At 40.5% G+C, this 26,273-nt stretch overlaps 2 protein-coding genes across 2 annotated transcripts; both read right to left on the bottom strand.

Annotated features, from left to right (window-relative positions):
• LOC117269927 (taste receptor type 1 member 2-like) lies at positions 1-6,606 on the bottom strand. The gene is made up of 6 exons (XM_033647292.2): positions 6,298-6,606; positions 5,722-6,019; positions 4,849-5,574; positions 3,897-4,103; positions 3,420-3,540; positions 1-3,283 (listed from the first exon to the last, which is right to left on the bottom strand). Exons 1-6 carry the CDS (start codon positions 6,468-6,470, stop codon positions 2,361-2,363), a joined length of 2,448 nt encoding a protein of 815 aa, XP_033503183.2. The 5' UTR covers positions 6,471-6,606; the 3' UTR covers positions 1-2,360.
• A 10,560-nt stretch (positions 6,607-17,166) lies between these two features.
• On the bottom strand, positions 17,167-24,400 carry LOC117269908 (taste receptor type 1 member 1-like). Its single transcript, XM_033647273.2, has 6 exons — positions 24,228-24,400; positions 23,644-23,941; positions 20,252-20,977; positions 19,573-19,779; positions 18,652-18,772; positions 17,167-18,092 (listed from the first exon to the last, which is right to left on the bottom strand). Exons 1-6 carry the CDS (start codon positions 24,398-24,400, stop codon positions 17,167-17,169), a joined length of 2,451 nt encoding a protein of 816 aa, XP_033503164.2.
• Between the last annotated feature and the right edge of the window lie 1,873 nt (positions 24,401-26,273).

Raw genomic sequence — 26,273 nt, 5'->3', positions numbered from 1 at the left:
GTCATATAACCATTGTACATAAATATGTAAATCAGCGCAGGGCTTAACAGAGTTAACTTTATGTCAATGAACACTCAGGCTGGTTAGTGACATAAAATCCAAATACATTTTAAAGCATATGATTAAATACAGTGTATATTGAAAATAACAGTAGTATAAGTTTTAATCTATATGTCAGCAACACTGTCAAGCGAGGCCAGAAAGGCCGTGCATAGAACGTCATGAAACTGTAACTTATCAGGAATTATCATGTTAAAATTGGCTGTAGCACAATTGGCTTAAGCATTTTGACAGTAACTATTACAGTTAATATTCACTCCCTTTTAATGAAACCTGCACGATTGACAACGTCATCAAACCAGACTCAGACAGGAGACAGCTCCTTAAAATAAAAGCTCTGTGTCGTAAATTCACTGTACTTAAAAATAAAGTGTGTATTTTACAAACTTGACATGTTTGCGGCCCATTCAGAATGGACTGCATCCCAATTTTGGACTGTGACCCACCAGTTGGGAACCACTGCTCTAGGGACCTTGGATAACTGCCATCCAATAGTTGTTGAGACATTAATACATTTAGTAGCACTAGGGATAAAATCCAGGGATCACCACGTAATAGGATTCATTGTAGGGAACCATGAATGTCTGTACAAAGTATTGTCCCATTCTATAGACTGTATAAAATCATGGACAAAGCTACTGTGACATCACCCATTGGTTTCTGGTCTTCTGTTTTGAAGCCTCAAGTTTGGCATTTTTTTGGAGCCAGAAATGACCATGTTTGGACGAGAGGGTGGAGCTATGGTGAGGCTTTACAGACAGCCTGTTACACAAAATGGCCACGTCTTTAATTATGCATAACTCTAAGTAAGACTTAAAAAGGGGACTTAGATAAAGATTGACCCCATGCACAGTGGTCATGAATGGGAGATTTAGCTACAGAGACCACAACTGTTTTTTCCATCAGGCTATAAAAATATCTATTTCAGTTGGGCATTTTAATATGGGGTTCATCGGGATTGACTCGCTTTTGGAGCTAGCCTCAAGTGGCATTTTGAGGCACTTCCGTGTTGGCTTCATTTTTCAGCTCAGGTGGTTGCTGCTTGTCCCAATCCAACAGGCAGACAGTGAGATATTTCACACATATTAAGTGAAAATTTTGACCTGCTGGCAGCACTAGGAGAAAAGTAGTAGGATTCATCATCTCTGGGCCAACAATATCTGTGCCAAACTCCATGGAAATTCATTCAATAGTTATTTATATATTTCAGCCTAGACTGAAGTGGTAAACAATCTAAACCACCAACAGATTGGCATGATGCTAGCACGGCAATAATGACTGACAAGACATAGCTGCTCATATCCTTAGTCATGATAGCAGCGTGGTTGTATGGATGGCAGTGTAGGTCTGGTGGTATAAATATTTATGGTGCCCAGCAGACGAATCCTAATAAAAGTGGTGGTTCCAGAACTTTTCTCCTAGCGCAACCAAAAAGTCAAAGTTTTCAGTAACCCAGCAAATATCTCTACATCTGCTAGATGGATTAACAATGTTGGGAATGTTCATGGTTCCTAGGGGATGTATCCTAAAGACTTTGACATTCACATTTGTAGTTTTCAATAAAGTGCCTCAATAACCATTGGATGGATTGCTATGCAATTTGGTGCAGACATCCATGTCCACCTCAAAAGAGAAAAAAAGTAATTACTGTAGTGATCCCTTACAACTTTCCATCTGGTGTTATCATAGAGTCATTATTTCAGTTTTCTAACACTTTGGTTTATGATTAAATTGCTGTGATGACATCCCCGTCAGCCTCAGCTAAACTTTGTGTTTGGAGCTACTTAGCATATGTTAGCATGCTCACAGGCTAAACTAAGATGGGGACCATAGTAAATATTACACCTACTGAGCATCAGCATCAGTCATTGTGACCACGTAAGCATGCTGGTGTTAGCATTTAGCTCAAGATACTGCCGTATCTATAAGTAGGCTACAGTCTCATAAAGCTACTAGCATGGCTGTAGACTCTTAGTCTTGATAAGTTCTACAGTCAAAGGCTCTGATCAGGATTAAGAGATGCCAACCATCCCCAAAACAACAGTATGAGTGCCTCTTGTTAAAATGTTAATCACTGTTTATTGTTACAGCTAATCTCAAGAATATTATTAATACACCCCTCAGTGAAACAATCAAATAACCAATTAAAATTAGGTTGCGACAAAACAGAGACAAAGATTTAAACTACAATGTACTTATTCTGACCATCTACAAATTATTATCACTTCATTTTAAGTATTCAGGAGGCCTGAAGAGCAAGAGTTCTGTATACAGATACACACATTTACTTGAAGCTGCTACTACCTGACTGTCATGGTATAACTCTGAATGAGACCTTGGAAGTATGCCTGCGTGTTTTTGTATGATTGAAAAATGATGATGTAACATTTTGGGAGGAAATAAAACAACAGAAAGGAGTAGAGACTGGAGAGTACCGCCAGAGCTTTCAGTGTTGGGATGTACTTGCCATGATAAAGAATGTACACAGTGGCAAAGATGATCCAGGTGAGGATCAGCAGGAGCAGGCAGAAGGTGATGGCTTTGGCCTCATTGTAGTTTTTTGGGAGGTCTTTACCCATGTAGGAGAAAATAAAGCAAAGGGAGCACAAAAATAAAAGTAAAGCCACTGAACCAGAGGATGCCTTGAGATTAATGTCACAACCAAGTATGATTTTGTCTGGGGATGAAAATTCATGGTAGGGTTTGGGGGGAGCATAAGTATAGCCGATAATAAGTAAGACTGCCTGTGTAACAAATGCCACAGTGATAACCAGCCATTGTACGTGATATTTCATCCACCAGCTGCTGATCTTGTGGAACCTGACAGCTATTTTGAAAATGCAAACAATCTGAAATGAGCGCACAACAAAACATGCTAGACAAACAGTGTAGAACAACAGAAATGGTAAGAACCTTAAGATACAGAAGGAGGTTGTTGGCTTACCAAAGTGAAAGAACACAGTGAAACTACACAGACTGAGGCAGCCTAAAATCAGGAAGCACATTGGTCCCCCAGCAGATCTGACAACAGGTGTGTTGTAGTTGATGGCAAAGAGAACAGACATGGCTAGTGTGAGGCCCACAAATGCCCAGGCCCCGATCATAATCAGTATGGCCCCACTGTCTGTGAATGGGATGTACTCCACCACCCGCAGACTGCATGATGTACTTCCTGCTGCAGACCATTCTGTGTCCTTACAGGCGATGCACTTGTACGGATCCTCTGTTTTACGTGAGAGACAATTTGTCAATAAAGCTAAGGTCCACTTTTGAAGGCCATGAGTAAAGAGAGATCAAACAGTTTAGAAAACAATGTGTGTTATTTAACTTTTAGTCAAACACTGCAGCTCTCACATTACCTGTGCTGTTGACATAAGTTCCATTGGAACAGATCTTACAGTTGAAGCAGCATCTGTGGAGTCCATCATACTCTCTAACAGATCCATGAGGACATTCCTGGGAACACACTGAAGTAGGCACCTGCGCAAGAGAGAATTATTTAGCAGAAAAGTAAATGTGAGTGCAGCAGAATGCTGTAAGGGGTGGAGGGATGTGATAGGGAAGCAGCAGCAGCATTTAGGCCCATATGGCTTTTATAAACATCTGAGCAGGGTTTGTAATATACACTGAGCTTTATATCTAGACGTCCCTGCAAATGAGACCATGAGCAGCCACCTTTGGCTAATGTTTCTGATATTGTGTTTTAAATAAACATATCTTTGTACACATATGCACTCATTCACACACACATCCCAGCAGTCGTGGCAAAACCAAAACAGAGTAATTTTAAGTCAACATGGAGAATGTAAATTCTAGTCTGTGAAAAAACAACTTACCTCTCCTTCCGTGTGCCACTGAATTTTGCTGTCATTGATCAAGAAATGGAACGGTGGGTAAAAATCATAAAAGCCAATATCCTCTGCATCACCACTTTGGTTCCAGAAAACTATAGAATAGGATCCATAGTTGGGGTCACCATTCTCATCAAACTGAATTCTCTGGTTCAGAAGTGTGAAGTTTGACTTCTTCACCTCTGCAAGAACCTGATGTGGGTAGAGAAAATTAAGATTACTTTCATGCGTTCAGAATGAACATTGAGGGTGTTGATTAAATAGGTTTTACGAGATATTCCTGTGAAATAGGGTGCTGCAGTGTGACATATTTCAATGTGGCATTGACTTGTAGTAACTTGTTTGATCGATTGATACTGCAAAAGTTCAGTTGTTAATAGGGATGGGCACGAGTACTCGAGTACTTGTTTGGACGTCAGTAGTTTATTTCTTGTTGTTGGCCAATTTACATTGCTATTCTTACATTAGGAATTTTTTTGCAAGTACTAGAGTACTCTATGATAATTTAATGTGAGTAATCAAAATGCCCTTCCCTAGTTGTTAAGGAATTGCTGGGGTCCTGATAACCACTAAAGGATGACTATAGCCCATGCAGGAGAAATTGCCACTGCAGAAGGCAGTACATTCACAATGTCTGACATCAATTGTCATGTCTGTTTACATAAATGCCAGCATACTGATGACGAATCAGGGTCACAGGGGAAGTTTTAAACCACTACCCTTTTTATATGTGTTTCAAGGGGCAAGGTTGCTCTCAAATGAGGGATAGGGGTATAAATATGAAATGGGATTGAGCCTTTGTTTGCATGTGTTATAAATATATTAGCAAACATAAGTATTTTGTGTTATGATTGATCACTTTCAAATAGGCTTGTCTGTAAAATACACTTGTTAGAAGCAAAAAATCAGACAGTGAGAAAGTTATCTGTATGATTACCATGTGTGGGTTCACTGTAATGTTGTTGTTACATCTGCCAGCTCCACATTGCAGGACATTGTGTAAGGCGTGAGCGATGGCGTATACAGCAGTATAAACAGGAAAATTAAAAGATGGGTCTGCAGTGATGACATCTTCTGCACTCAGGCTGCTGCAGTTGCAATCCTGATTACAAACCATATTTTGCTCTGTGTTTTCACAATGAGCCTGGCTTCTGGAAGAATGGATAAAATCACTGAAACCAGGAATTGTCATTCTTGGCTCAGCAACCCCAATTACAGTCCCAATATTTTTGATTCCTTTCTTCTTGGGGATCTCATTGTTTAAGGACCAACCATCCACTGCTATCCACACTTTGTTGGTGATGTTTTGTTGTATTGCTGACTCAATGAGAGCTTCAGCAGTCCATTCAGGAGTAAAAACAATAATGACACCTATCCTCTGTGCCTCTATCTGTTTGAATATTTGAGAGTGATCTGTATATTGATTGAGGCCTTTGGTGAATGCAAGGCAGATCTCAGTGTCCTTTATCCTCTTTATGAACAATTCCTGGCCATCTTTGCCATAATCATCATCAATGTAAAGGAAAGATACCCAGCGCCAGTCGAAGTGCTTCAGAATCTTAACAACCATTGCCATGACATTTTGACTGGGATGCACTGTTCGGAGGAAAGATGGAAAATTCTGTTTTCTTGAAAGGACAGAAGTAGCAGCTCCATAACCGACCTGTTCAAAGAGTAATAGAAAAACCATGATTATGTTCAGTGACAAGAAATTTTCAAAAGTTAAAATCTTTTTTAGAAATATATCCAACTGTTTTAATCAATTGATCTAACTGATCAGAATATGCTAAAATACAATTGGCAAATTTACCATAGGAATGAGATTCATCATGAAGAGAGGGGCCACAGTCAGGGCCTTAGGGCTCGTATAAGTGCCGACCACTGCTATCACTTTGGACAGATTCTTGTGTGGTTCACCCCAAGGTTGGATCAAGCCGTTGACAGAGATGAGGTTGAAAAAACCTGGGAAATTGTGCGTATCTGAGCAGTGGTCAAATATCTCATAGCCAAGAGATACATTTGGCAGGAGGCTGGTGGAGTTATTGATTTCCTCTACAGAAAATCTCATCACCTGAAACCTTCGATAGCTTGAATGAATGAAGGGTTTACTGTGTGCAGAGGAAGGACAGTGACAGAGTGTGAGAATAAGTGTTACTGTCTGTACAGACATGGATATCTAAAGGAGTATTTTCTAGGACAAGGACTTTGATAAATAAAACATTTTATTGTATTTTATTATTTATGTGCTACTATTTTCTTGTTTATGTGCTACTACCAGTAACAATTTACTTTAAAAATGAGGCAGAAACTCTTTAATGTTCATCCGTCATGAGTTACACCGGGCATTCTTGATCTATTATTCCCTTAGATTTATTATAATACTCACCTGGAGCAGTCTATGGCTTCTGGTCTATTATGATAAACAGGGCTGCTGTCATGATGAATATCAAAAAGTCCACCCAACAAATAATCTCCTTCAAGATGAAACTCCGAGGTGCATTGAGCCAAGGCATGGAGAAAAGTTCCCAGGAGATACAAAGAAACAAGAAATGGTTTCATCGCTTTAGCTGTTATCTGTCAATTTGATGTGAACGCTAATGGTGTCAGCCTCTGTTTTTAGTAAGTTACGAGACACTGGTGATGACTACACTGCATAAGGTGTCAGAAATAGATAATTATAAATCTTTGTGGGAGAATATACAAATCAGTATGCAAATACAATTTCAAACCTGCTGCAGTGTCTTTTTGATGTACACAAACAAGTCATCATGAGCAGACAAGGTAAAGTCTCATCCTGAAGTCTGGTTATACTGGAAATTACATGTTCCTTGTTTCAGCCAAATAACCAACTCAAGTTTTAAACTTAGAAGGTGTAAATAAGAAACATATTCATGTTTAACAGTCGGGGGGGGGGACACAAATTCACAAATTCAAAATTAGAAGGAGAGGAAGGGTGAGTGGGAGATTTTAACTAGCGACAAGTTGCCTTTGTATGTCTTCTTCCCATGTGGGAAGGGTAGGTATCTTTACTTGACCATATGCTGGATAAGGTGGGAATGTAAAAGAGGAGATTTGGCAACAGATATTTCTAGGATTAAAAAAAAAATTGTCCCATTAAATCGGTAAGCACAATGATTATTGGTTTTATCAGGAAGATTAAAAAAGTGACCCTATTTGCTTTGGCTATGAATATGCTGGTCAAGTTCGCTGAAATAGAGTATAGAGGCCCCAAAACCAGGTCCGATATCCGGCAATCCCCCATTAGAGCCTTTAGGGATGATCTGACAGTAACAGCCATCAGTCCCGGAAAGCAGATGGATCTCCCAAGGCTTGGAGAAGCTAATCACATGGACTCAGATGCGCTTCAAGCCAGAAAAATCGAGGTCCTTGGTTCTGAGAAGAAGTGACAGACCAATTTCACTTCTCCCTTGGTAGAACCCAAATCCCATCAGTCACAGAGAAACCTGTGAAGAGCCTCGGGAAAGTCTTTGACTGCACCCTAAAGGACACGGCCTCCATCAGAGCGGCAAACCAAGAACTGGAGGGATGGCTGGCAACTACCGACAAATCAGGCGGACCAGGAAAATTCAAAGCCTGGATTTAGCAGCATGGCGTCCTTCCTAGGATATTGTGGCCACTGCTGGTATATGAATTTCTACTCTCCACAGTGGAAGCCCTACCAGCTGCAGAGAAGGCCTAAAGATGGCTGTGGGTTATTAGGGACAAGCAGTGGGCTAATGCCTCTCGGACACAGGCCGGGAATTGATCACTCCCGGTCGGGTCGCCTGGGTGAGGGGGTCTGAAGTTGTAAGACCCAAACACCCCATGACCCCAGCTACTTCAACATTTGCTTCTGGAATTTTGCATTTGTCTAAAGCAATATATTTTCTGTGTAATCCAAAAAACACTTTTTGGATAAAGTAAAAATTATTAATAAATCTCTTTTGTCTGGCCACATCCCAGATTATTTTAAACAAGAAAACTGATTCAGCACTGATAAATATAAATCAAGATTTACTGCATTGCCTATTTCTCACCTTAAATGTTTTCAGACAGTTATTTTAGTGCACTGTTTAGCTGTAAAATGAGAAAGTTTGTGACCTGATTGCCATGTTGGATACAGTTTAACGGAAGTATCAAGCACTGGCCACCAGCTGAACGAACACTCTCATTTTACAGTTGAAGAGTACACCAAAATGTTTCTGAAAACAATGGAGGTGATACATGGGCAATGCAGTTATAGAATCTTGATTTATATTTTATCAGTGTTGCCTGGGTTGACAGTCTGACTGAACTTCACAAAGCAAATGACATGACTGGCGGCTGCGTTAGAGACTCCTCTGCTCTGATTGGTTGTTGCTGACTACGCTACAATCTGATTTTAGCAAAAGGCCATTAGAGACAGTAGAAGGGGAGGAGGGGCATGATTTTTTCACAGACTGTTTCATGTACTTCTTTCAGACTATAGTGACAGTGCTTTCACACCTAGATTATTTTGCTGGCTAAATGTTGAGAGGTTAAAAGCATCGTTTCTCTCTCTTTTTTTTTTAATGAAAATGAATGTACTGAAAATTCTGATTGCTTCTACAGTAAGCTCAAATTTAGCTCTGACACTAACTCATACCTCAGTAGACACTAGAAGTCACCATACACTTCCAAAAACCAGAATAAATCTACAACAATGCACTGTACCACTGCACTGTACATAGCCATGGTTGAATAGAACTCTATTCCAGATCATATTTTGGAAACACAGAATCAAGCCAGGGGTGATTCTAGGATCAGAGGTTTAGGGGTGCTGAGCACCCAGAGAGCTGCCCAGCCAGGCAAGATAAATTTCACTGTTTTGTACATTTTAACTCAATTTCATTCCCACATTTGTGAAAGAAAAGCACTTTTTGGGAAAGTCTGTGACTAAACCATCAAATCTGATAAAGGTTATTTAAATGCTGAGCCACAGCAAAAGAGGAATGGATTGGAATTATAAAAGAAACATATCGTAACCCTAATTTCTGGGGGAAGACAACTCATTTTCATACAGCAGCTCCTCAACATACACATAAACAGTATTTATGTTTCTGGAGTAAACCAGCCCCCTATAGTGAGTACCAAAAATACCAAAAATGGACCCTGGACTTATTTTTTGGACTTTTATTTGAAATGCAATGCACAACATGTAACATTAACACATTAATAGTAATCGACTTTTTCAATGTTTGTCTCTGCCATTTTCCTTCTTGTCTGTATTATATAATACAAATACATAAATAAAAATACACTTCAAAAAAGAAAAATGCTTGAAATCTACAAAATAATAATAATAAATACACACAATAGGAGTTATAATGTTAATGGGCATCCAGTCAGTTAGCTAGTCAGTAGCACCTTGGCTTTAATATTAACACATGCACATGACACAACAGCTAGTTTCTCTCATCCCACTTCAAACGGAGGACAGTGGTACTGACCACCTGTAACGTTTTGTAGCTAGAAAAAACGTCAGCTAACTCCTACCTAACAACATAAACAGTGACCTACGATTAAATGCAGCAAAAATGAGGACTGGTAATGATAATAATGTGTTGGTATTGAGTGGTAGAAGTAAAGAAATGTGCCACATATCCTGGTTTCAGCCAGGTACTTACACCACTACTGCTTACCCACTCTGGAGGGCAGCGCATTACTCTGTGCAGATAGAGCACTCAGAGCCCAAGTCGGGGAAAGGTGGGAGAGATGAGGTGGATCAAACCATTTTTGAGGCAGGGGGGTTGTTAAAATATTATGTTTCAACCAAGTACTGTATGGTTTTGACACTTTTCTAGCTTGTTAAAAAAGGACATACAGTAAAAACATTTTTTAAAAAATCTCTCAAATTTTAGGGGTGCTGGGATCCCAAAAATGGGCTAGAAACGCCTATGGAATCAAGCAAGGTTTAAAAAACAAGTGAAGCAGCACCTCATGAAGCATAAATTAACAACATCCCCAGCGTGCACCCACAGTCACTTACTGGCTGTGTCATGTATGTCTTGATGTGGGGAGAGTAATGTGAGGAGGGGATTTATGAGTTCATACCATGAAATTAATCCATGTTGGAAAATGCAGGAGAGGACACATGGAAAACAAATTTGTGCACCGATGTGTCATACTATCTCAAGTTCAGGTAACGCAGTGAGTCTTAAAACAGCTGATAAACTATTCAGTACTCTTATCTCACAATTCTGAGAACAATAGAGTCATTTTTTTGAACCACATGAAAAGGGGAACCAAAGATTATCTATTCATACACTATGCAAATGCCAGCTGCATGACTGATGCAAAATAACTGTCCTGTCTACCAGTGAGAGTATACAAGAGGGCAAAGAGTTTCCATAAACACACGGCAGTCGTTCAAGGTTTAGCACAAACTCTAAATGGTAGAACACAGAAAAATGTGAACTCAATGCTGAATTAATAGAATTTTTTGTGATGACTACACTGCTTAAACATGTTAACTTACCTGGTGAAGGTTTGTTGAGCCAGGCTCAAAAGAGTTAAGTTTTTACAGACAGTAATGCTATAGAGATGATCTGTAGAGGACAGGGATGAAGTAGATTGAATTTACCAAATACATGCAGTTTAATTGAATCCAATATCTTTGGTATATACTGAAATGCTACCTGAGCTCTGCATGACTTCAGCTTAGACTGTGCAGGTCATTTGAAAGAATATAATTTGCAGTCATACTTTGGATGACAACAATAGATTACCAGCCCATGAGCTGGACTCTGTCCAAAGTTGAATTCAGGCAACGTCCTGATGAAAGGGCAGAACTTCTCATTCTGCTTGTTGGGAAGGGACGAGCCCTCATCTGCAGGAGAGAGATATAAATGCTGTATATGTATATGTTATATGTCAGGATGAATAAAAATAAATAGATAGGTCATGGGTTATCCGCTATGCTTGTCCCTTGTCAATGATCCTGTGTGATTTTCACGGACAGGATCCTTGAGGCGCAGCTGGAGGGCGGAAGGGGTCAGGTTAGGGGACCTCAGAATTGCATTTCTGCTTTTCGCAGATGATGTGGTTCTGTTGGCTTCATCACCCTGACCTCCAGCATGCACTGGGGTGGTTTGCAGCCAAGTGTGAAGCGGTCAGGATGAGAGTCAGCACCTCCACATCTGAGGCCATGGTTCTCTGCCAGAAACTGGCGAATTGCCTTCTCTGGGTTGGCAAAGGGTTACTGCCTCGAGCGTGGTTAAAGTATCTCTGGGTCTTGTTCACAAGTGAGAGTAGAATGAAGCATGAGATGGATCGGCAGTTTGGTGTAGCTTCTGCAGTGATGCAGGCGCTGCGCCAGTCCATCATGGTGAAGAGGGAGCTGAGCTGGAAGGCGAAGCTTTCCATTTACTGGTCCAGCTACATCCCAACCCTCACCTATGGTCATGGGCTCTGGGTAGTGACAGAAAGAATGAGATCACAGATACAAGCGGCCAAAATGAATTCTCTCTGTGGGGTGGCTGGGCTTAGCCTTAGAGATAGGGTAAGGAGCTTGGACATCCGGAGCGAGCTCAGAGTAGAGCCGCTGCTTTTTTGCGTCTAAAAGGATCAGTTGAGGTGGTTATTCAGTTCTGATCAGAAGCCTCCTGGGCGCCTCCTATTAGAGGTGTTTCGGGCATGTCCCACTGGTAGGAGGCCCTGGGGCAGACCCAGAACACGCTGGAGGGATTACATATCTCATCTGGCCTGGAAACGCCTTGGGGTCCCCAAGGAGGAGCTGGAAAGCATTCCTGGTGAGAGGGATGTCTGGGGCACTTTGCTCTGCCTGCTGCCCATGCAACCCAGCCTCGGATAAGCGGATGAAAATGGATGGATGGATAGGTTATGGGGTGATGTCGTAAATAAAAAGTTTTATAGATTCCTCATGAGGCGGTACACATTACAATAAGTTTTGGTGAATAACAATCATTGCTGTGAAATGTTTACACTTACATCCTTCCAAGAGATCACTTGTTAATCAACAGTTTGACCTGTACTGTGAAGTTTAATTTCCTTGTATGATAAGATGAAGTTTGGCTCTCAAGATGTAGAGCTCTTTTCTTTGTCTGTTTCCATCCATCTTAATTTAAAATTAGACATCTCATTTCAACTCCATGCTCAAACTGTCAATGGTAGCTAGCAAATTAATGTGTTCTTGATGCTCATCTTGCAGTGCAGAGGTTTGTTGCATCTCAATTACTGTTGATAAAATTAAGGCCTAACTGTTATATATATTCTTTGTCTTTCTCTGCCTGACTGACCAACACAGTTAAACAATCTGAATAGACGAGTATAATAGTAGAATATATAACTGTTTATAGAAAACGTAAACAAAAATTTTACACTGGTGTGTTATCCTGAGCCAGACATGTCAATATTCACTTCACATTTGTTGTTCACAGTAGTCATAAGTAGTCCTATTCAAGTATCAATCTTCCTCTGATGTTGGGAAACAACTTGATTAAAACGCTGTAGAAAAAGAAACATATAAACCATAAACTAAATCTCCAAAGTTTACATAGAGCTGTACAATTCATCTGTGCTAAAACAGCAGGGATCATGACGAAATCAAAAGAGTCACAGTGAAGTGGTGCCATCATGTGGTGACATTAGTGCTATAGCAACTTCAAAAGATGAACAGAAGGGAAATCACACACATTTCATTTCATGTTTTATTGAATATCTCTTACTGTTATATAACTACTGTACATGTATATATGTAAATCAGTGCAGGGCTTAACAGAATTAACTTAATGCCAGTGAACACTCAATGTCCTCCTGAGGCTGGTTAGTACCATTTTTAAAGCATAGTGTTGATTGAATTTACAAAACCCAAAACCAGTGAAGTTGGCACGTTATGTAAATCGTAGATAAAAACAGAATACAATGATTTGCAAATCCTTTTCAACTTATATTCAATTGAATACACTGCAAAGACAAGATGTTTAATGTTCAAACTGAGAAACTTTATTTTTTTTTTTTGCAAATAATCATTAACTTAGAATTTAAAGGCAGCAACACATTGCAAAAAAGTTGGCACAGGGGCCTTTTTACCACTGTGTTACATCGCCTTTCCTTTTAACGACACTCAGTAAACGTTTGGGAACTGAGGAGACCAATTTTTGAAGCTTTTCAGGTGGAACTCTTTCCCATTCTTGCTTGATGTACAGCTTAAGTTGTTCAACAGTCCGGGGTCTCCGTTGTCGTATTTTACGCTTCATAATGCGCCACACATTTTCAATGGGAGACAGGTCTGGACTACAGGCAGGCCAGTCTAGTACCCGCACTCTTTTACTATGGAGCCATGCTGTTGTAACATGTGCAGAATGTGGCTTGGCATTGTCTTGCTGAAATAAGCAGGGGCGTCCATGAAAAAGACGTTGCTTGGATGGCAACATATGTTGCTCCAAAACCTGTATGTACCTTTCAGCATTAATGGTGCCTTCACATATGTGTAAGTTGCCCATGCCTTGGGCACTAATACACCCCCATACCATCACAGATGCTGGCTTTTGAACTTTGCGCCTATAACAGTCCGGATGGTTCTTTTCCTCTTTGGTCCGGAGGACACGACATCCACAGTTTCCAAAAACAATTTGAAATGTGGACTCGTCAGACCACAGAACACTTTTCCACTTTGCATCAGTCCATCTTAGATGAGCTCGGGCCCAGCGAAGACGGCGGCGTTTCTGGGTGCTGTTGATGAATGGCTTTCGCTTTGCATTGTAGAGTTTTAACTTGCACTTGCAGATGTAGCGACGAACTGTAGTTACTGACAGTGGTTTTCTGAAGTGTTCCTGAGCCCATGTGGTGATGTCCTTTACACACTGATGTCGGTTTTTGATGCAGTACCGCCTGAGGGATCGAAGGTCACGGGCATTCAATGTTGGTTTTCGGCCTTGTCGCTTACGTGCAGTGATTTCTCCAGATTCTCTGAACCTTTTGACGATATTACGGACCGTAGATGATGAAATCCCTAAATTTCTTGCAATAGCTCGTTGAGGAATGTTGTTCTTAAACTGTTCGACAATCAGCTCACGCATTTGTTCACTAAGTGGTGACCCTCGCCCCATCCTTGTTTGTGAATGACTGAGCATTTCAGGGAAGCTGCTTTTATACCCAATCATGGCACCCACCTGTTCCCAATTAGCCCGTTCACCTGTGGGATGTTCCAAATAAGTGTTTGATGAGCATTCCTCAACTTTCTCAGTCTTTTTTGCCACTTGTGCCAGCTTTTTTGAAACATGTTGCAGGCATCAAATTCCAAATGAGCTAATATTTGCAAAAAATTACAAAGTTTACCTGTTCGAACATTAAGTAACTTGTCTTTGCAGTGTATTCAATTGAATATAGGTTGAAAAGGATTTGCAAATCATTGTATTCTGTTTTTATTTACGGTTTACACAACGTGCCAACTTCACTGGTTTTGGGTTTTGTAACTGTAGTAGTTTTTACATCAGCAGTCTTGTCTAGCAAGGCCAAAAAGACTGAGCATGTAAATTCAGAAAACTTCATTGTGAATTACCATGTTAAAATTGGCTGCACAGTAATAATTTGGATGGACACCACTACAGTTAATATTCAGCCCCTCTTTAATGAGACCTGTAACTGACAATATCAGCAAACAGACTAAGAGTCTTCATGCAAGGGGCTCTGTGAAGCTGTTCTTCTGTTCAGTGCTGCTTTGAGCTAAATGCTAAAGTTAGCATGCTTACTTCAGGGTGTTAGCATGCCATAGTGCCATATGCTAATTAGCACTAAACAAAGGGTACAGCTGTGTAAGGTCAAAGCTTACCTCCTGGAGAAAACTTCTCTGGGAGGAAAAAATATAGTTTCCTAGAGATAAATGTACAGCAGTCTCCTATAATAGCACTATATTAGTGCGCAGTTTTAAATATTAACATAAATCTCCCTAAATGTATTCTGCAGCAGCCCACATGTGCTTTTAAAGGGAAATTCTGGTTTATTTCAACCCATCTCCTATCGTCCTAAATTTCTTTCAAGTCACTAGTGACATAGAAATAATAGTTAGCATGTTAGCCGTTAGCCTAGATACAGCCGTAGCGTCAGACCTGTTAAAACGTAATTGAACGGGCATCCTTTCAAGTGCAAAGTTAGTCCACTAAACAAACTTTTTCTCCACAAAGACTGCCTCATATCATTAGGATAAATGTCAGAGAACATATAGAAAACGACATGTAAACGTGTTGTCTTACCTTACCGGTGTGGTGCCATGTTTGTTGTTTACCATTTAGCTAAGGCTGCAGCCGGTCCCATTCCTTGCAACAGAGGTATTCCTCTTCTGTGGGCACTGGGGCACAGCATTCACAGGTAACGTTACACCACCAATCTCCAGAGCTAAAGCCTTCCAGCAGCCATTCCTCCTCTGTCGTCCTCTACCTGTTGTGCCTCTCTCTCTCTCTCCTCCTCTGTTCTTCAATTTCACGAAGCTCTTCGTCAGTGTATTCTGGCTCAAATAAATAAGGGCAGCCATCAAACTCCGCAAAATCAAATTTCTCCTCCACAAAGTCGAAGTCTGGCAAAAAGTCAGCCATTATTCTATGAATATTTCATAAAATAAATGAATGAACTTTTGAACGCGAGATTTCAGGCACAGTATGAGATCGCTGCTTGTTCTCGTGATATTTCGGCCGCACTTTGGGAAGCAGAGGTAAATGGTAAACACACCGTAAGGTAAGACAACAACTCTGAAGACCACCTAAATGTGGAATGTTAGTATATAGGCTTTCCACATTGAGAGGTGATGGCCGCCCTTATTTATTTGAGCCAGAATACACTGACGAAGAGCTTCGTGAAATTGAAGAACGGAGGAGGAGAGAGAGAGAGGCACAACAGGTAACGTTAGAGGACGACAGAGGAGCAATGGCTGCTGGAAGGATTTAGCTCTGGAGATTGGTGGTGTAACGTTACCTGTGAATGCTGTACCCCAATGCCTACCTCTGTTGCAAAGAATGGGACCGGTTGCAGCCTTAGCTAAATGGTAAACAATAAACATGGCACCACACCGGTAAGGTAAGACAACACGTTTACATGTCGTTTTCTATATGTTCTCTGACATTTATCCTAATGATATGAGGCAGTCTTTGTGGAGAAAAAGCTTGTTTAGTGGACTAACTTCGCACTTGAAAGGATGCCCGTTCAATTACGTTTTAACAGGTCTGACGCTACAGCTGTATCTAGGCTAACAGCTAACATGCTAACTATTATTTCTATGTCACTAGTGACTTGAAAGAAATTTAGGACGATAGGAGACGGGTTGAAATAAACCGAAATTTCCCTTTAAGGCCATGATGTTAAATTTACATTTCAGGTGGGACTGAAACTCAGTGTGTACATGATGTGAACAAAGTTATTTTAGAAAGCACTATACATTTTCAATTATTTGATAAAAAAGAATCATCAGTCACATGAGGTATACATATATACTACAATGTCACTACTGTAAATACAGCCACTTACAAACTGATGTGACAGATTTTGATTATACAGGGCAAACAGGGAGATTTGCTTTATGGGAAAAAAAAAGTTGCTGCTGTAGAAATAGTCCCACTGCATAAACTTGAAATGTGTGTGACACAACTCAGACTGTGCAGAAACCTCACAGGTTAATTTCTGTCTGATTGTGATACTGTTTTGGAATATTCAAATAGTGAGGGCTTTGCGAGTTGTACTTAAAATTGCACAAAGTACATAGGCCTAAAAGAACTGGAGATTTCAGATGCAACGCTCATAATCATGCTGCCTTTGGCTCAAAGTACAGGTGTGAATGTCATTATTATAGGCTACTAATTAGTAGTAGTAGTAGTAGTAGTATTATGATAGGTGATAGCAGCAGAACTCAGCTTAAAGGGTGGCATTTGCATCCAAGCCTACTGCTTATACCAGCAGCCAGTTCTACATCAAATGATGGCACTGGATTGATAGTTAAGGGATCGGTTAAGGAGAAGTTATTACAATACATTCTATCCATCACACGAATCATGTAATTGTTGGTGAGACAGTTCACTCAAAACCACCACATGTCAATCTTATGGTGGTGGAAAAGTCATTAGGATTCCTCTAATTTCCAAAAACAAAAATACAACAGTGGTACCAGAGAAAAAGTCAGAGGATCACCAAGTAATGAGATAATTGGGATTAATTATTAGTGAACCATGAATGTCTGTACAAACATACTCCAGTATCCAGTATACAGTAACACATATTTACATAGTTGCTACTACCTGACTGTCATGGTATAACTCTGAATGAGACCTTGAAAGTATTCCTGCGTGTTTTTGTACGATTGAAAAATGATGATGTAACATTTTGGGAGGAAATAAAACAACAGAAAGGAGTAGAGACTGGACAGTACCGCCAGAGCATTAAGTGTTTGGATGTACTTGCCATGATAAAGAATGTACACAGTGGCAAAGATGATCCAGGTGAGGATCAGCAGGAGCAGGCAGAAGGTTATTGCTTTGGCCTCATTGTAGTTTTTTGGGAGGTCTTTACCCATGTAGGAGAAAATAAAGCAAAGGGAGCCCAAAAATAAAAGTAAAGCCACAGAACCAGAGGATGCTTTGACATTAATGTCACAACCAAGTATGATTTTGTCATGGGACCACAATGTGTCATGGTAGGGTTTGGGGGGAGCATAAGTATAGCCAATAATAAGTAAAACAGCCTGCATAGCAAATGCCACAGTGATGACCAGCCATTGTCCATGATATTTCATCCACCAATTGAGGATCTTGGGAAACTTGGCGGCTATTTTGAAAATGCAAACAATCTGAAAAGAGCGCACAACAAAACATGCTAGACAAACAGTGTAGAACAACAGAAATGGTAAGAACCTTAAGATACAGAAGGAGGTTGTTGGCTTACCAAAGTGAAAGAACACACTGAGACTACACAGACTGAGGCAGCCTAAAATCAGGAGGCACATTGGTCCCCCAGCAGATCTGACAACAGGTGTGTTGTAGTTGATGGCAAAGAGAACAGACACGGCTAGTGTGAGGCCCACAAATGCCCAGGCCCCGATCATGATCAGTATGGCCCCACTGTCTGTGAATGGGATGTACTCCACCACCCGCAGACTGCATGATGTACTTCCTGCTGCAGACCATTCTGTGTCCTTACAGTCAATGCACTTGTAGGGATTACCTGTTTTACATGAGAGACAGACAGGTTGTCAATAAATGTCCTCTTTTGAAAAATCCTATGTGAGGAAAGAGAGCTGAACAGTTTAGAAAGCAGTGTTAGACGTTAAATCTGTGATACTGTTTGTTCTCGTAAAAGCAGCTTTTACTTCATGTCAGACTTGGTTTAAAGTTTATACTGATATACGTCTAACAGTGGTTAGAGGGAACCAAGGCTATTCAAAGGAGGATGGGATATGCTCTTTGACCCCATGGGGGCAATGGGGTATGACACATGCACAATGTACCAGGAGTTGTGATGTTGGAGGGTTCCAGCAGACGGCGCCAGAAATAAAGGGACAGGGTGCATTGTGTGCTGGCAGGCAGGGGCGGGGCCCGAGCAGGATTACATATCTCATCTGGCCTGAGAATGCCTTGGGATTCTCCAGGGTGAGCTGGAAAGTATTGCTGGGGAGAGGGATGTTTGGGGTGCTTTGCTTGGCCTGCTGCCTCCGCGACCTGGCCTCGGATAAGTGGACAAAAATAGATAGATTGATGGATTTAAACTGCAGTTCTTACATTACCTGTGCTGTTGACATAAGTTCCGTTTGGGCAGATTCCACAGTTGAAGCAGCATCTCTGGAGTCCATTATACTCTCTTGCAAATCCAGTAGGACATTCTGAGGAACACACTGAAGTAGGCACCTGCGCAAGAGAGAATTATTTAGCAGAAAAGTAAATGTAAGTGCAAGAGAATACCACAAGGGGTGGAGGCAAGTGGTGGAGAAGTGCCAGTACTAAGTATACAGCTTTTTAAAATTCTAAGCAGGGTCTGTAATATGGAATCAACCAACACATTCTCACTCCGATCTCATTACATATCACCGCTTGGTCATGGACTTTTCATGTTGACACATGATGTGCAAGGTACGTCTGTTGTTGACGTTCTGGAACGCAGTGTCAACTTCAGCCTGTTACATGCATTGAGTCTTTTCAAAATAAACTTCTGTTTTCATAGGAAATGTGCAGTTGCATACAGTCTCTTTCAAAATAAACATACAACGTCATTATAACATGCAAATTGATGTGTTTTTTTCCCCCAACAACAAACGCAAACACTTACGTTTAGGCAACACACACACATGGTTAAGTTTAAAAAAAATTACAGGGTTTGGCTTAACATTCTTACAGGAAGTGAACATCAGCCTCCCAGATGAAAGTTGGTGATTGTTGGACCCATACACCACTTGGTCTACTCTGACTTTTCACCCCCTTGAAGCGACACTTACCTTTCTGGAAATTTTACACTTTTCTTTGTTTAGGTTAAAATGCTATTAATAAGCTGATGGCACACTAAAATGTAAGTGAATTCCACCAGAAATAAAAACTCATAATTATACCATTCTCATATGGTTCTAAGAAAACCCTGACCAATCATTGCATTCGGACTGAATGTAATCAAACTGGAGAATATTAATTCTTGTTAGTAAAAAAAAACAACTTACTTCTCCCTTTGTGTGCCACTGAATTTTGCTGTCATTTATGAAGAAATGGTAAGATGGATAAAAATTATAAGAGCCGATCTCCTCTGCATCACCACTTTGGTTCCAGGAGACTATAGAATAGGATCCATAGTTGGGGTCACCATTCTCATCAAACTGAATTCTCTGGTTTAAAAGTGTGAAGTTTGACCTCTTCAGCTGTGCTAGAACCTGATGTGGGTACACAAAATTCAGATTATTTTAATGTGTTAACAATGAACACTGAAGGTATTGATTAAATGGGCTGGTATCTCACAGTAAATTAAATTACAGCTCTATCTCAGCCTCACAGAAATCTAATGAGATTAAAAGTCTCAGAAAGACAAAGCCTGACAATGATCTCTTTGACACTGAACCATTACTCTATTAAAGTATCATGCCGGGAGCCATCAACAGAGTGTGAAGATGTGTTGTCTGATTTATATGTTTGACAGATAAAAATCAGCTTGGATTGTATTCAGAAGATTTTAAGATATTGTCTATGTCTGTTTTACACAATTACAAAGCAGACTAGTTTTTTGTGTTATGATTAGTCACTTCCAAATAGGCTTGTCTGTAAGATAAACCTGTCAGATACATGACCTTCCAAAAATCTGATAGTGAGAATAAATTAAATGAATTATCAAGTTATCTGTATGCTTACCATGTGTGGGTACACTGTAATGTTGTTATTACATCTGCCAGCTCCACATTGCAGGACATTGTGTAAGGCGTGAGCGATGGCGTATACAGCAGTATAAACAGGAAAGTTAAAAGATGGATCTGCAGTGATGACATCTTCTGCACTCAGGCTGCTGCAGTTGCAATCCTGATTACAAACCATATTTTGCTCTGTGTTTTCACAATGAGCCTGGCTTCTGGAAGAATGGATAAAATCACTGAAACCAGGAATTGTCATTCTTGGCTCAGCAACCCCAATTACAGTCCCAATATTTTTGATTCCTTTCTTCTTGGGGAGCTCTTTGTTTAAGGACCACGCATCCCCTGCTATCCACACTTTGTTGGAGACATTTAGTTTTATTGCTGACTCAATGAGAGCTTCAGCAGTCCATTCAGCAGCAAAAACAATAATGACACCTATCCTCTGTGCCTCTATCTGTTTGAATATTTGAGAGTGATCTGTATATTGATTGAGGCTTTTAGTGTATGCAAGGCAAATCTCAGTGTCCTTTATCCTCTTTATGAACAATTCCTGTCCATCTTTGCCATAATCACCATCAACGTGAAGGAAAGCAACCCAGAGCCAGTTGAAGTGCTGCAGAATGTTAACAATCGCCTCTATGACGTCTTTATTGGGATGCACTGTTCGTAAGAAAGAGGGAAAATTCTGAATTTTTGAAAAGGTAGAACTTGCAGCTCCATAACTGACCTGTTAAAACAGTAATAGAAAAATTGTCATCATTTTCAGTGACAAAAAATTCTCAAAAGTTAAAAGCCATTTTAATCTTTAAAAATTAATATAAAACAGTTTGTCATTTGTCATATCTGGACAAATACAATCCTGATTCCAAAAAAAGTTGGGACAGAGTGTAAAACATAAATAAAAACAGAATGCAATGATTTGCAAATCCTTTTTGAAAGATACTTAACTGAATACAGTACTCTGTGTACTGTATTCAGTTAAGATATTTAATTTTTAAACTAATAAACTTTAATTTTTGTAAATATACACTCATTCTGAATTGGATGCCTGCAACACATTCCCAAAAAGTTGGTCCAGGAGTGACAAAATAATGGGAAGATTCTGAATGCTTAAAAGACACCTGGAATGTTCCACAGGTAAACAGGTTAAGTGGTAAGATGTGATAGTGTCACTCTGCCCTCTATACCAGGAGAGGAGGTAGAGAAGGTGGAGAACTTTAAATTCCTGGGAGTCTACATCACTGCAGACCTAACCTGGTCTGTGAAAACATCTTTCACCAGGTGAAAGAGTCCCAGCAGATGCTATACCTCCTTTGGAAATTAAAGCAGTTCTGCCTCCAATAGCAGGACTGGTTAACTTCTTCCAGGCCACCATCGAGACTTTCTTATCTACTGCTGATGCAGCAAGCCATTGGGACCAGACTACCATCTCTGAGGGACATTTACACTGGCCAACTACCAGAGGAAACCAGTTGTATCATAATATCACAAGACCCATCCCACCCAGGACGGCGTCTGTTTGACCCTCTGGCAGCAAGAACAGGACAATAAAAAGCAGAACAGAATGGCATTCTTTTTTCAATTGGATTAATATTGGCCTTTTTGCCTTTATTTGTTTAACTTTTATGTTGCACGCAACCTTGGAGCTGCTAAACTGATTTTCATTGTTCTGAGCACAGTGACAATAAAGATCTATTCTGATCTATCGTGATTGGGTATAAAAAGCTCAGATGTTCACAAGCAAAGATGGGCCAAATTCACCACTTTGTGAAAAACTGCATGGCCAAATAGGTCAGCAGCTTAAGAACAACACTTCTCAACAAGGGATTAAGGGACTTCATCATCTACAATCCATAATGTCAAAAGATTCAGAGAATTCAGAAAAATAGGCACACAAAGCCGAGTTCAGACCAAAGATTTGTAACAAGATGAAACAGTTTTAAAACACTGAATAGAACAGTTGCAGCGGTGTGAACTGGCTGGTCTCAGCTGGACTCAAGCCAGCTGATGGCTGACCTGTGGCTCGGTTTGTCAAGTCGCTAGCAGCTGGTTTTAGGATATGGTCACACATGACGGAATGAAGACGAGTAACTATCACCTACTGAGGCGACAATGTGGGCAGTGCTGGTTTCGATGAACAGGGAAAAGCTAGCTTGGTAAGAAACCTTGCACATCTGTGAAGGCACCATGAATGTTGAAATGTACATAGAGGTTTTGGAGCAACATACGCTGCCATCCAGTGTGGAGTCCAAACAGTGTGGATTAGAAGTGAAAGACTGCAGGTACTAGACTGGCCTGTCTGCAGTCCAGACCTCATATTGAAAATGTGTGTTGTGCTATGAAGCATAAAATATAACACAGACCCCAGACTGAGCAACTGAAATAAGGATGGGAAATTGTTTCACTTTAAAAGTTTCAACAATTTGTGTCCTCAGTTCCCAAATGATTATCGAGCATTGTTTAAATAAATAGTGATGTAAGAGTGGTAAAAATGTCCCAACTTTTTTGGAATGTGTTGCAGACATCAAATTCAGAATAAATGTATTTTTGCACAGACAAACAAGTTTATTGATTTGAACCAATGACTGTATATTAAAATGGAAAACGTGTCTCACGCCCCCCTACTGTGGGAAGGGGAACATGAAGCCAAAATATCCCGTATATGGCCATTGTCATCTGTCGATGGTAAGGTAATTAAGAGCCGGAGTCTGCGCAGTAGAGATTTCCATCATATCGAGTTCCCACCATCCAACCAATCGCGAGCATCATCACTGATTGCAAGCACACAGCGTGGCACACTCACACATCTATCAATCATGATGCCAAGCCCCATTTTGGGAAATAGTTTGGGAAATTAGTAGTGCGCATGCACTGACCGTGCGTGCAGCCTGTTGCAGTCGCTCCTGCCTGTTTTCTTATTCAGCAATTCCCCCCGGGGATCAATAAAGTATCTCTGATTCTGATTTTATAGCATCAAATAACTAATTAAAACTTCACTTAGCAGAAAAATAACACCTGAACATATGGCAGCTACCTGAAATGACAGAAACATTTTGAGTAAAAAATGTATTTGATATGTACTTTGAATTTTTACTTTGGCCTATGTCCCATATCCTAACATGGAGGGGGCAGGGTAGATGACCTAAAATGCAGCCAGCCACCAGGGGGCGAACAAGATGTTTAGGCTTCACCTTTAGGGATCTGTCATGCTGTTCATCTTCATTATACAGTCTATGGTGTATATAAAATATCTTGTATTAGTACTGTATTTAATTGACTATGCTGAAAATGATTTGCAAATCATTGCATTCTACTTTTAATAACATTTTACACAGAATCCCAACTTTTTGGAATCAGGGTTGCATGTTATAACACAATAGTTGGCAAATTTACCATAGGAATGAGATCCATCATGAAGAGAGGGGCCACAGTCAGTGCCTGAGGACTCGTATAAGTGCCGACCACTGCTATCACTTTAGACAGATTCTTTTGTGGTTCACCCCAAGGTTGGATCAAGCCGTTGTCTGATATGAGGCTGAAAATGCCTGGGAGAGTGTGTGTTTTTGAGCAGTGGTCAAATATCTCATAGCCGAGAGATACATTTGGCAGGAGGCTGGTGGAGTTATTGATTTCCTCTACAGAAAATCTCATCACCTGAAACCTTCGATAGCTTGAATGAATGAAGGGTTTACTGTGGGCAGAAGGACAGTAAAAGAGTGTGAGGAAGCGTTTCACTGTACAATTATTACGGTTTCTGTACAGACATAAAAGAGGTTAGTGGTAGTAAAAGAGGAGAGGATCATAATGCAGACTTGATGTCCTTTAACTTGGATTATTTAATTGGGTTAGGGGCAAAATGTGCCACAAGCAATATCCAGTGACTTGGAAGTTTGAGGCAAAACTCTTGAATGTGTAAAGTGTCAGTTACACCAGGTGTTCTTCATCAATTATTCACTCAGATTTATTATCATACTCACCTGGAGCAGTCGATGGCTTCTGGTCTGTCGTGATAAACAGGGCTGCTGTCATGATGAATATCAAAAAGTCCACCCAACATGTAATCTCCTTCAAGATGAAACTCTGAGGTGCATTGAGCCAAAGCTTGGAAAAATGTTCCCAGGAGGCACAAAGAAACAAGAAAATGTTTCATAGTGATAGCTACCATTTACCAAGCTGATGTGAACCAGAGAGTGCATGAGTTGTCAGTAATATTGCCCTTTAAATGGTTGGAAGATTATACACAAATCAGTATGCAAAAATAATCTAAACTGTCCCTACAGTCTCTGTGATGTACAGTGCAGTCACAAAGTATTCAGAGCCTCCACTTTTTCACCTTCTGTAATGTTGATGTGTAAAATGTGCTCCAGCTGTTGGCCAGTTCTTAATTTGTGGCTCAACTTTTCCAAAATGGCGGCCTAGTCACCAACTTTCGTTTTTTCAACCAAAGTATGTTTCGGAAAACATTTAAGTCAAGAAATGGGCAATGCAGTAACAGAATCTTTATTTTGGATAAGAACTGCCTAGTCTGTTAGTTTGAGCAGTGATTGACATGATTGACAGCTGTGTTAGAAACTCCTTGGCTCTGATTGGTTGTTTTCGTTCACATGCGGTAATACTAGTATTCTTTTCTTTTCAGATTAGCTTTGTTGTGTAATACTGTGTGGATAGCGACAGTTTTAAGCAAAAATATCAAAAATACATTTTTTTATAGAAGTTACCAAGTACAGCTTTAAGGGTCTGAATACTTACGTTAATGTGTTATACACTGATCAGCCAAAACATTAAAACCACTGACAGGTGAAGTGGGTAACATTGATCATTTTGATACAATGCAATGTTCTGCTGGGAGACATTTGGTTCTGGTGTTCATGTGGATGCCACTTGACGCACTTCACCCACCCAAACACTGCTGTGGGCTAAATAACCCCCAGCCATGGCAGTGGCCCCCCAGCAGAAAAATTAGCCATGCCACACTACAAAAACTGTTTAGAAATGACCTGAGGAACATGACAAAAAGCTCAAGGTGTCGACCTGGTCTCCAAATATCCCACACCCCAATCTGACTGAGCATCTTGGGAAGTGCTGGTACCCCACCTCACAACTGACAGGTCTCAAATGATCCGAGCCAGACACCACAGGACACCCTCCAGAGGTCCTCTGTCCATGCCTTGTCACGTTCTTGGGCCATTCCTGAGCAGTTTCTACAGTGTGGCATGGTGCATTTTACTGCTGGGGGGCCACTGCCATTGGGGAGTACTGTTGCCATGAGGAGCGCTACTTGATCTGTAGAGGTGTTCAGGTGGGTCGAGCACATCAAGTGGCATCCTCGTGAATTTCTGGACCAAAAGTTCCCCAGGGGAACATTGCATTGTAACAAAATGCTCAATGTTACTCACTTCACCAGCTTCACCGTCAGTGGTTTTAATGTTTTGGCTTATCGGCGTATATTTTCAACTCAAGTTTAAAATCTATGATGTGTGACAAGGACAAAAATGAGAAATATATTCATGTTTAACATTCATGGATACACATGGACTGCCCTCTGTCAGAACACTTGAGCTATTTGGCTTTTCGTTCTCTTTACCAGCAGCCCAGATTTGAACAAGTAAGGCTTATCTTGCCCATTAGTGGTTATCAAGCGATTCATAGAGACAGTTACCCTTGTGTAGCTGATGTGATGAGTGCATGCAGAATACAGCAATATGGAACGTTACATATTACGACAGCAAATTATCTGCTAGCCCTTCTGAGAGTGGCCTGTTTTACAGTGCATATCAAGTTCTGTTCATCTGTGTTTATATCACTGTTGCACTTTTTCATAGTTTATTTCTTGTATTTTTTTAACACCAAACTATGGACGTTTGAGTATGGAAGATGGTGGGTGAACTATGAACTGTTCTGAAAGGGAATCAACTTTAGGAAACAGAAATGTATCGACACCTCGGGCCCAGATCAAATTTATTTGTTTGTCCTTCAGCTCTCCGTCATGAATATGTACAAAATATGAGGCCAAGACAACTACG

The sequence above is a fragment of the Epinephelus lanceolatus genome, chromosome 8, assembly GCF_041903045.1.
Source record: "Epinephelus lanceolatus isolate andai-2023 chromosome 8, ASM4190304v1, whole genome shotgun sequence".
In the NCBI taxonomy this organism is placed as follows: Eukaryota; Metazoa; Chordata; class Actinopteri; order Perciformes; family Serranidae; genus Epinephelus; species Epinephelus lanceolatus.
The sequence above is the reverse complement of the archived record's forward strand: the minus strand, read 5'-3'. Positions and strand labels throughout refer to the sequence as shown.